Here is a 12,660-nt window from a genome sequence, read left to right as displayed (position 1 = left end):
TTAAACCCCATTAACAGTGCTGCATATGAAAGATAATAGGGGTAATATGTGAAACATCCTTTTGATACAAGTCTTTATCCATTACAAGAACTAAGAGGCAGAACATGTGCAAAAGGCCTAGCAATCTGTATTATTTTATCAATGTAAAAAGATGAAATAAAGTACACAAAAATAGAAATTCAGAAATAATAATAAACTAATCTATATATATGTATATAGTCATGTATATAAAGTCATATATATAAAGTCAAATTTAAGTGTGTCTTAAATTCAAAGGAATATTGTAAGCACATGCTATTCACAGATTTATCTGTATCAAGTGTGTAATACTTTTCAAAGCAGACACCTATTTATCACAAAACTATCTACACTTACAGGTGCACATCTCCACCGACAAAGGACCGCAAAGGGTTAAGAGTAAAATCAAGTTCAAGATACAGAAAATAGAGCAGTAGTAGAATACGGCAAAATATGGAGCAGTTCGGTGCAAGTGCAAGATGATGCACTGGTACAATTGGGTGACCTATAGTCCATTATAGTAGAGAGTTGAGGTCAATAGGTGTGTCTTGAGGGGTCACCAGAAGATGGTTAGGAATTGAGCAGTCCTGATATCTGGGTAGGTCATTCCACCACTGAGGGGCAAGGGTGGAGAAGGAGCAGGCTCTGGAAGCGGGGGGGGGGGGGGGGGGACTGCTAATAACGGTCACCACCTCCTTCGCCTCTCCCACTCTCCCCCAAAAAAAAAAAAAATCCCTCTTTATCATCAGAAACCACCAGCTCTTTTTTTTTTTTTTTTTTTTTGGAGGAGCGGAGAGGGTGATTTTTTTTTTTTTTTTTCTTAGGGAGAAATAAACTAATTTAAAAAAAAAAAAACAAAAAACAACCCCCCCCCCCAAAAAAAAAAAAAAATAAATAAAATATTTATTTAAAAAAATAGAAAATAAAAAACAGTAAAAAAAAATTAAAAGGTCAAAAAAAAAAAAAAAAAAAAACAAAATAAAAAAAAAAAAAAAAAAAACAAAAAAAAAAAAAAAACATCCTGAAATCACCTCCCTAAAAAAAAAAAAAAAAAAAAAAAAAAAAAAAACAAAAAAAAAAAAAAGAAAAAATCGTGAATCATTTTTTCTATAAATTTTTTTTTTTTTTTTTTTTTTTTTTTTTATTTTTTTTTAAAAAAAAAAATGCGGGTGGAAGATAATCCGTAGAGGATTTAGAAGGGGAATTCATTTATGGTTCGACTCATGTTCTAAAAACTGAGGGGTGAAGGTTGGAGATAGTGGATGGGAATAAATTAAATTTATTTAAAAAAAGGAAAAGATTTCGGGCTATTTATAAAAACAAAAAAAAAAAAAAAGAGTTATTGGAAGCTTGCTAATCTGCCAGTGGTGGAGGAGCGCAGGAGGTGAGAGGGGAATTGTGCGTATGTAGGGAGAAAAGTAGTCTGTGACAGGAGCATGCCAGAAAAAAATAGGGACCAGAAAGGTCGAAGCAGTGATGGGCGAGTACAAGAGTTTTTAATTGGCTGAGAGAGGCAATAGGGAGCCAATGGAGGGAGCAGAACAGCGGTATAGTGTGGGAGAAACGAGGAAGGGAAAAGACGGGCAGCAGAGTTTTGGATGAGCGGATGATAGCAGAGGAAAAAAAAAAAAATTTGGCCATGGGAGATGCATCACACTCTGGGGGGGGCGGGTGAATTCTGCGTATGTTGCTGAGGAAGAAGTGACAGGAGCATGCCAGATTAGAGATGTGCTGAGTGGCATATGAGGGGGTCGAAGGTGACACCGAGGATCTTGGTGGATGAGGAGAGAGAAAGGGTGGTGGATTCAAGAGGAATAGAGATATAGAGATTAGCAGTGGAGGAGGAAGAGGGGGAAAAAAAGGAGGTCTGATTTTGAGAGGTTGAGTTTAAGATGATGTGAGTGCATCCAGGTGGAGATGGCCGAGAGACAGGTAGAGATATGGGAAGAGATGTTGGAATCGGAGGGGGAAAGGAGAAGAAAGCAATGCATTCAGTTTTTGTTGCACTTGCATGGCCTTTTCACCACCCGTTAAATAGTTCCTTTCCTGTCAATAACTAACCAGGTGACTGCCGTATTAATTGACATGCTTTCAAACAGTTACATACTTTGACCCAGAAATGGAATGATCCAGGAAGTGCAAGCCATACAGTGCAAGCAATTTCTTGTGAGATGGGCTCAACAATTTTGCCGCAAAATGATATTGCACACCAGAAGCTATACTATTGATATCTCAAATGTAACTAAGCTATAAACTGTATTTTATGTTTCCTCTGTATTAAAGTCAATGTATAAACTGTGTAGATTAACAATTCCTATGATATTCATTCAAATATAGCCATCTTCATCTATAGGGGATAATTCTCTTTATGGATGATATTTCAACCATTTTTTAAATCAATAACTGCAAATAACACACCCCAATTACATCCAGTTATTTGGCATTGCATGATATTCACCTTAATCTTTTTGTAATTTATGTATCAATTTAAAGATAGTCAATGGCAATTGTATCAAAATACTACCAAAATAGTTACTAAATGTTTTTTTAGGTGATATAGTCTATATTATTTAGCAATTTCTCAAAACGTCTTAACATTATAACTGATACATTCAAAACTTCTCATATATTGTTTTAACGAAATTAGTTTAAGAATGATCATTTTGCTTCTTCCAGGTTTATCAACGCTACAAGTAGTGTTGGATACTGCTGCTGAAAAGAAATGGCAAGTAACAGCAATCAATGTAGGCAACCTCAAAGATGAAAAGAAAGACGAAGCTTACCGCTCTCTGTTTCAAGATCTTGAGATCAAGAAAGAAAGGAGGGTGATTCTGGACTGTGAGCAAGATAAAGTGAAAGACATTATGGAACAGGTATGCAGTTATTAGTCTTGTCTGTGTTCTTTCAGCAGCAGCTTTAGATGACAATCCATAGTGGAGTGCTCTGTTTCATGAAAAATAGCATGTAAGTGAAGAGTACATGACAAGTCAGATAGATTGTCGATTTTTTCCTTTAGGATGTGATGGTATCTGTTTTTTTTGTTTTTTTTAATGAGAACATTTAAGATTCTAGAATTGTCTCATTACTTACTAGAACTGTCCCCTTACTGCAATACATTATCTTTTTAAACATAGCCATGGTTGATTTGACTTTTTGCATGCTCTGGTTCACTAATCAACAGTGGAATTAAATCCAGCTGATTTCCATGCATGTTTGTAAAAACATGTCTCAGACTGGAGAACTCTTAATCTAAATTTCATGTTGTTGGTTATCAAAAGAAAACTAAACATGCCCTCCCTAAAAACAAAACTGCCAGCAGCAGAAGTTTTACAGTAAATCAATGAAAGTAGAAGAAGAAAATTTCTCCCCCTCCCAATCTTCAATCAGCTTGCTAGTTGAACCCCTGCTCATGCCCTCTTTCCTTTTTTCATTTGCACTTTTTCCCCCACCAGTCCAAATTTTTTACTACCTTTGCAACTGCATCTCCTTCTCACGTGGTCTCACCTCGAGGGCTTCTCTCAGCAAGAGGACCTCGGCCAGATAAATACAAACCACTTCAGAATGAAACCACGCAAGCATAATCCAATCTGACATTTAGCAGACATAGCCCCGGTCCAGTGAATCCTTATTTAAAGATTATTTTACTATTGCCCAGTGAAATGTCCAATTCATGTGAAAATTATAAAGTGGAAAAAATCAAACCTTTCTATCCTTTGTTATTTACCCTACAGTCTTGCAAGCCCCTTATCAGTTGTTTTTGTTTTGTCTCAGGTTAAGGCAGTTTATGGTGCAACCACACAATAGTGTTTATTCTCTTATCCCGTTATACCTGATGAATGCTTAATATATTTATGGAAACAGCATGGGACAATTGCAAAATCACTGCAAATCTACTCTGGTAAAATTTTGTAAGGGACACTGTATCAGTACAAAATAAGTATAATGGAACACATGTGCTTCTGTGGTGGAGTAATGAGCATTCTAAAACACACAAGACTAACCTGAGTATAACACTGTAGAAAGATTCTGTAAATCTGACATTCTGGGAATGAACAGGTAAATCTAAAAAAGACAAACAATTAAAAAATAATAATATGTGATTGTATCATGATTGTAGGCACATTGTGGAGTCAAGAGTTTCCTAGCAGAGCCTGGCACACATTGCTATACCGCAAGAAGGTTTCCAAAGCATATACATAAATATTCTATCTAAAATTACCTTGATACCTGACAAAGCCAAGTTCTAGGGGATTCATTTATTTACATGAAAGCTGCTTTTAGAGGTTATTTCAAATGTACCAGTCACTACAATGAAGTAAGGTAAACGTATAGGCTTCATTTCCAATGCCTTGGTAACATTATGTACTGATTTATAACAAAGGGGAGCGATTGTCAGAAGAACAAAGTTGACATTTCTATAGTTTCATAGTGGTCTATTTTAAATGTTTCTTTCAGTTTTACAATTTGGCTTTGCACAATTATTACTGATATTGTTTAGCTTTCTGAAACTAGGTTTGTAGGAAGATTTGAGATTGTGTTGACAAACGACAAAAAAAAAAAGCGCACAAGCCATTTGCAGCTTGCAATGTGTTTCAAAACAAAAATCCAAACAGCGCTTTGCTCAGATATAGGGCTTGATTTTGAGGAAACATGCTAAAAAGTGATTTTGACGAGTTTGACCTGGGTGCTGGCGAATGAAGAAAGAGTGGGAGTCAGAAGCTGCTAACAAATCAGGAGCAACTGACAATCCCTAGCGATTGCATTGGCTGTGGTTTTGAGTAACAAAAAACATCTCTACCGCAAAAGCACCATTTATTAATGCTGCATTGAGAACTGTGACTGCAGTGTTTCATCATTTTCATAAACATTCTTTTTTTTATTTTTTTTTATTCCAGCCTTTATAATATAGTGCTTATTTAAGTTATATGGGAACTAAGATATGGAACGTGACCTCATTAATTGCAGTGTAAAATCAAGATCTGTATGGAACATTTTTAAAATTAAAAATTTTAATATGCACATTATTTTGCTGTCAGTCTTCTGAATACCTGTGTATATGTTTCAAACCTGACACAAAAAAGGTGCACATTATAATAATAACTAATGTTTTACTAGCATACATTTTATATATATAGATTATATATATATATATATATATATATATATATATATATATATATATATATATATATATATATATCTATATATATAAAAACTAACTCTCGTGTCACAGTTAAATCAGTTACTTGAATTATAATGATAATACATTGCCCATTGTTTTGCAGTTAACTTTTTCGTCATAAGAGATAAAAAAAATGTATAATCAAATTTATGTCCAAAAGCCAACGATAGCCTCTTTTTTAAGACTTCTTCCCAGAGTAAAATGTAAATCCCCTGTAGTAGCGTAACCAGAAAATACAGCAGTTTTTGTTTCGATGCATATAAAACAAAGTGCTTTATGTACAGCACACCTGTGTTTTTTTTAGTTGTGATCCCATTAGCTGTGATAGGCTAGTATAAATAAAAAGGTGGAAACTGAAAAGAAAAACATTTCTTCATATCACTGGATAAAAAAAAAAAAACAGATGTGTTATGAATTAAATAGTTTTTCACAGCCTTTGGGAATTTTTATGTACATGTTATATTAGAAATAGAAACCTTGCCTGCTAGCCTGTCATACAACAGTGGTGTGTCTACTGTATCTCCTATACAGAGTCCAATCAGTCATTTACACTCGTTTGGAGGTACTTATAACATTGATTTTGACGTAGTATGCTGGAATGTAACTTAAGTCACACTAGTTTTATTTATGTATTTATTGATTTATTTAACCAGGAGATTTACCCATTGAGGCCTCATTTAAAAGGGGGTCCTGGAAAACAATAAAAGAACTATTGCAAAATGCAAACAGCATTAAAACATGTGTGGTTCAAACTTAATCAGCAGCATAAACAGATCAAAGGACAGAATAAATACGACATATCCATTTGTTAATGTGGACTGAAGGAGAGTTGATCAAGTGCACAGAAATCTGAAGAAATGAATAAAGTTCTTGTAGTAGTGCATACATCATTGTAAATGTGCTAATCCAATACATTATTTGAAGGGATGGAGTCTTTAGATTTCACAAACGAGGATATTATTTATTTACGATTGTTTAACACAATGGCAGTAACATCTAACATTTGCCAGTTGCATACAATACTGTCTATATGACAGATTGGGGGGTATCTTGGATTTGCCAATCCAAGATACATTTTTCAAACTATCACTAAAGTTTAGGTATCAGTAGCGTCTTTTCAATACAGCTTTTACAACCTCTCCAAAGTGACACTGTAGGACCTACTAGCAGAATTATCTGTACCATCTCAAAACATTCATGCTGCTCAGAAAAATTCTGACAAACAAAAACAGATTCCTTAAAGAATACAGTATAAAGCCCATACTTCTTATATGTGTAAAATAATGTATTCAAGATCATCTTTTTTTAAGAGAATATTTTCTTCTTGTGTGGGGTGAGTTTCAAATAAACCTCCCGTACCTGGTTAATTTAGGCCACACCCCAAAGATTATGCTGAAACACATATGGTGATGGGCTGGGCAAAGCATGCTATAAAAAACAGGGGCAAACACGTTTTGCCCTCGTCTTAGAGGTTTGCCACATCATCAAAATCAGGCCCATACAGTCCATACAGTAGGGTGGATAAAACATTAATTGACATCATGTTCTGTATATCCCCCAAAAATCAAACCAGAATTAAATTTGAGAGAACTTTGTACTATACTTGCATTTTGTGCTAAACATTTTTGACTGCATATATATATTTACATAGAAGAAATTGGGGCAATAAAGATTGAACATTAAAATAATGGTTCTATTTTTAAAGATATATTTCTTTCAAAAGGCTAACATACTAGCTGCATGCATCAACTTTCCTACAAGCTTAATGTAACAGCTTTTAACTGGTGTAATATATGTAGTTAAATTACTTTTAAAAGCATTTCTTTTAGTTCCTCAATCTGGTTAACCATGTTTGCTAGCATTTCCCATTTTCTTCTCTCAAAATGATGGTATATTGCATGGACCAATCTTCTTTGCATATATTAGAATTAATCAGGCAGTTTTTTCATAGATCGTTAATTATATCTTGTCAGTAAAAAATCATCTCATTTTTCAGATCCTCTTTAATTATCAGAATGCTAATTATCTTATATACACACATGTTTTTAGGTTTTTCAGCAATTATTTCTAATTAAGTTAAAATCGATCATTAAATCAGGTGGCAAAAACTGTATAATATTTATAGTGTATCCAAATGGGTAATCTGTCAGATAGCTGTTGGACTGTAAGACATTTTGGTTTAGCAGTTACAGATATATTACATTGATAATAGTTTTTTTTTTATTTTTATTTTAGTGCAATCATAATGCCATAATTCCGGTTCTCAAGGGCTTCTGGCCTTTGTTCCATCAATGCTCTAAATTATTTAATTGAACCAACTGAACCTCCTTCCAGGTCATAATTAGTTAATTATTGACTTTAGTGTACAAATGACTAAGCTTTAGGCACATTAAAAACTGGAGCAAAAGTAGCATCTGTCTATCTATTAAAATATTAATATGTACTTGACAGCCACACACCTTGATCTTTCTCCATCTAGCTCTGTGTGTTGTCCTGTTGTGAACACTGATCAAACTGTTCTGAATTGTGCAGCGCTTATATGTGCAGCTGTTATAAGTGAAGCTTAACCAAAAGCAAAATGGCTGTGAAATGACACCTGCAAACAACATATACATTCAATCTTATATCTATGATGAATTCCAAGAAAAAAAAATAGTGCTATTGATTATTTAGACACCATTACTAAGATTGCATTAATATTATAACAGTACATTTTTAAATAACTGACCTCCAATACTCAAATTGTCTAAGAATATGCATTTTTTTTTATCAACCCTGCAACATTTCCTTTCCTTTTGATCTTTTTTTTTTTTTTAATTCAAATGCTTTTTATTTTATCCACTTTTTATCCTGCTGTTTATATGAAATCATTTCACACTTTAAGGTTCCCTTGGGTCCCTTGTTCTCTCTTACTTATTTTAAATGTTCTCTGTTTTTTATTTGACTGTTATGACTCACACACAGTAATAGAAATGCAACAGTCCTCTGCTGCCTGTTTTCTACCTGAACTCAGCACACTGGATTCTTTTCAGTCAGCACATACCTCTCTTCTGAAGGATTAGCTGTAGTCATGTGTCTAGTCATGGCCAGACTAATCAAACAGTGGTACATGTTCTGGTTTAATAAACCCATGTGCACCTAACTTACATCAGTGTGGTTCTGTTACTAGTCATACTGGGTTTTACAATGCAGTACAATATGTATGTGTAATTAACATTGTTTGCCTATGTTATCAACATGATTTTACTGTGTTTTACTGCACTTTGCTAGACTTGTGGATAATTTTTGCTCAAAATGCTGAATATTTAGTTATAATAGTGACCATACAAATTGTAATCAATACTCTTTATTTTGCAGGTCATTACCATTGGAAGGCATGTTAAAGGATATCACTACATCATTGCAAACCTGGTATGCTGACAATGTTGTAATATCTGAAGTGTAAATTATACAGCTTTGCTTAAGCTTTTCCATATTCAGCTGCTTTTCCATATTCAAATCAGTTATTCAATTACTGCTTTTCAGCTTCCATTGTTAGTTCTTAAACAATCTTTCAGATTGAAAAATAAACTTTTTTATAACTTCTAGTTATTTTCTTGTTTGTAATTATAATATCATCTATAACAGTCAATAGCGCTGAATTTAAAAATAGTAAAATAAACTGAAATTAATTAACACATGTTTTATCTAGAAGTCTTTTTCTTGTTATTTTGAAGACAATGAATTTTAGGTTATTTTAGTATGTCAGTAAGTATTATACACCATAGGCTTTTAAGAATTATTATTAATTCATCATCCTGGCCAATAAGTATAAATTTAGTTGAGTAGGTAAAAAGACTCTAGACATTTTACAACACCTACTGTGTACTGGCACACACGTTTTAAAGTACCTGGTTATGTGAGAGATGCTGTTGATATATAGGTTAGCTATAGGCACATACAGCAAATGTACTGACATCACAAAATCTGTATTGTCGTCACCAAATCTGTGTTGCCATTACAAAAAGAGGTGCTAATTGAACAGACAACTTTCCTGTAGACAACTTTTTTCTTAATTCCAGTAAGTCACTTTGGAAAAAGCGACTGCAAAATAATTTATTATTATTATTATTATTATTATTATTATTATTATTAATAATAATAATAATAATAATAATAATAATAATAATAATAATAATAATAATAATACAAAGCTATACTGAACCATACAATTAGATCAAGTACTTGATATTTCCATTAAAACCCAGCACTTGTGCTGGATATTTGTGAACATTAAACTGAAGAAACACAGAGATATATTTTAAGGAACTAGATCATAATGAATGAATGGTGTCATTTAGACCTGTCACAGTTTGAATAAATGGAAAAGCCCCCATTGTCTTTTATACTTTTATTACATTTTTGCAGGGATTCATAGATGGGGATCTGTCAAAAATTCAGTATGGTGGAGCCAACGTATCAGGATTTCAGATTGTTGATTTTGATGACCCAGTTGTCTCAAAATTCAATCAGCGGTGGGAAGCTTTAGAGGAAAAAGAATATCCTGGATCTGACAACAGAATTAGGGTAAGTTGCATGGATGAAAGGAACTACACTACGTTTTTTGACTGATGCCTGACAAAATGTGTTTAGAATTAATTAAGCTACTGCAGGGGTGAAATTCTGCTGGTACTCCGGACCTGGACTTATTTTGATACCAGTACTAGGTACTGGGACTTATTTTACCTGCTTTTTATTCAACGTGCATGCATTCCATCCATTATTACATAGTCCACTACCGTTCCGTTGGAAAGCAGTTTCTTCACAGCAACTAAACTCATTAAAATATTCTCGAAATGAACTAATGGATGGATGACCCATTGACCTGAGTAAGATCATGGTTATTTGGCAGCTTGGTTGCCAATCATTATCAAACCAATCAGGCAGTTTAATTTTGGCATGGGACAAAAGTCTCCGCCCATTTCATTTTGTTTCAGTGCTCATTGGTTGATCAACGAGCGAAGCAACATGAAAACAGCAGTATTGAGTAATCTTTTCTTTAGTGTGGAGAAACGAGCTGAATATGTGAATGAACATTGGTTCACATTATTCATTGGAAAGCAGAAATCCACATCTGTGTCCTCACCATAACTGTTTGATAGGTATTAGAAATACGTATCAAAACCACCTTCTAAAATGGCAAGTGATGCATGTATATATATTCGTATGAGCTTAACATGCAGCCTGCAGCACTCAGTATTCCCAGGTGGTCTCCCATCCAAGTACTAACCAAGCCCAACATTGCTTTGCTTAAGCATTGCATGGCAAGTTCATTTGTTCGACGATTTGCCATCAGAGATGTTGCCCAGGGGTCACTACAAGGAAGTAGCTCTTCTTGACCCCCAGTGATGCATGTGATACATAGCCACAGGATTTGGCACGCAAGTCAGAATCGGGATACAGATGCAGGTGTGCTTCACACTTTGCAAACACTGGCCCAACTTGCAAGGTAAATGTTATGTATAGTGATTAACGTTTTTTGTTGTGATCCTATTTTCTGTTTTGAGGAGAGTTACTAAATGAAAACCAAAATGCTGAGTTTTTTTGAGTCATTTATTTTTTGTAGGGTTTATTTAAGTTAAATCTAGCAGTTTTCATCTGCGCGTACAGCTAAATAAACGGCATATGTAATCCTCACCTATTAATTTATGAAAATGTGTCTTGTTGACATTTTAATGACAGGGTATTGTTTGACATCCTCTGCTTTATAGCTAATTCAGTGGGGCAAAGTAAATTGTTCACAGCCTATTATTCTGGAATATTACAGTTTTACATATTATGATACAGTACTATACACCCTCGCTATAACGGCCTTCATTATAACAAGCCTTCAACTATAATGAACCTGGCCCCTGGACCCCAAATAAAAAATACAAAAAAAGATAATATAAACACACCCTGTCAACATCCCGGTCTGTACGCACTCATTATCAAATCAATATGAAACCAATTAGACAGTTTCATTTTGGCATGGAACAAAAGTCTCCACCCATTTCACTTTGTGTCAGTGCTCACTGGTTGATCACAGAGCAAAACAACATGAAAACCCACGGTATTGAGTAATCTTTTCTTTAGTGTGGAGAAACAAGCTGAATATGCGAATGAGGCATGATTTTCTTCAGCACTGTTGCTCAGAGATTGTTAGTGAACTTATTGAAGAACTGCTTCATTGACACTTCAGTACCGAAAGCCAGTAGTCCAGGTTTCCCAGGATGATTAGATCTGGCAGCAAATTCAAACAGCTAAAAAGGAGAGGAAGGAGGAACAAGCTCCATGTGACATTCCTGGATTTAGTTAATGCATACGGTGCTGTATCACATGAACTTCTGGACAATGGAACAGAGCAGGATCAGTTTCTTCTTTGTTTGTGTCCGTGTTATCTCTGTGGTGCAGGGGCTATGTGTATTGCTCAGATACACCCCCTTTTTTTTCATCTTCTCTCGGTCTCACTCGGCCATTGAAAGGTTTTCTCTGCTTTTTCCGAAGATCTGTGCTTGACAAGATCCGACATCGGACTGGAAAGGGAAAATTGTAATGTCGGACCTGGTCTGACATAGGACCACAAAGGGTTGAGACACATTTTTGACAGGATGGGTCTTAGCCAAGGACGGTTTACTTGGAGTCATGACCAGGTGCTGCGATGTTTAGCCTTGGCATTGGAAGACAAACACAGCATGACCAACATGTTGCCACCAATTCTAGCAATATATAACACACAAAGAACAACATTTCTCCCTCCATGGGAGCAACCACCAAGAAAAGGAATTAAAACCAAAACTCGTCTAGGACAACTGGAAGCTGCTAGAGACTGGAAAATGCTGGCAGATTTTGGACAACGGCTGATTTTCCCTTGTTCGTATGGTAGAGTTAACGGTGCCATGGGAGGATGCTGCGGATGAATGGAAGAAACTTTGGTACGCTCAACTGGCTGCTGAAGAGGAACAGCAAGGATGGAGAGTCCATGTTTACCCAGTCGAGGCGGGTTGTTGAGGATCTGTGTCACACTCCACAACCCGGTTTCTCAGAGACATTGGATTCAGAGTTGCGACACATAGCGACACACAAACTTATCTGAAGCAGCAGAGAGGAGCAGCAACTGGCTCTGGCTGAGACGAAAAGATTCTGGTTGGGAACCTCCAGCACAGTAGAAAGAAAGCAACGTTGATGGAAAGGAAGGTAAGTGGAGGACAGAGGGGGGTGATGCTGGGATGTCAGAATCACTGTCAAGCCCTCTTAAGGTGTCGTTGGCTAGTCAACAAAACCCCAAGGATGGAAGATGTCCACCTGAAGACCCCAGAGAAGTACCCTAAGAACAGTCCAGACGGTTGTCATGCTGATGCGCTAGGGAGATTGTACTGTGGTTGATCCCTGGAGCCAGCATTGCAGCCGTGGTGTCACTATGAGTACTGTATGCAACCCTC

General features: G+C 35.5%; 1 protein-coding gene across 6 annotated transcripts in view; it reads left to right on the top strand.

Annotated features, from left to right (window-relative positions):
• The window catches only part of LOC121322913 (glutamate receptor 2), a 63,245-nt gene that overhangs the window by 28,324 nt on the left and 22,261 nt on the right, over nt 1-12,660 (top strand). For all 6 annotated transcript variants that reach the window (XM_041263521.1, XM_041263559.1, XM_041263550.1 and 3 more), the window contains exons 4-6: nt 2,695-2,891; nt 8,558-8,611; nt 9,608-9,766. In XM_041263521.1, coding sequence (XP_041119455.1) covers nt 2,695-2,891; nt 8,558-8,611; nt 9,608-9,766 — 410 coding nt within the window. The remainder of the gene's footprint in view (nt 1-2,694; nt 2,892-8,557; nt 8,612-9,607; nt 9,767-12,660) is intronic.

Source organism: Polyodon spathula, chromosome 1, assembly GCF_017654505.1.
Source record: "Polyodon spathula isolate WHYD16114869_AA chromosome 1, ASM1765450v1, whole genome shotgun sequence".
In the NCBI taxonomy this organism is placed as follows: domain Eukaryota; kingdom Metazoa; phylum Chordata; class Actinopteri; order Acipenseriformes; family Polyodontidae; genus Polyodon; species Polyodon spathula.
The sequence above is the reverse complement of the archived record's forward strand: the minus strand, read 5'-3'. Positions and strand labels throughout refer to the sequence as shown.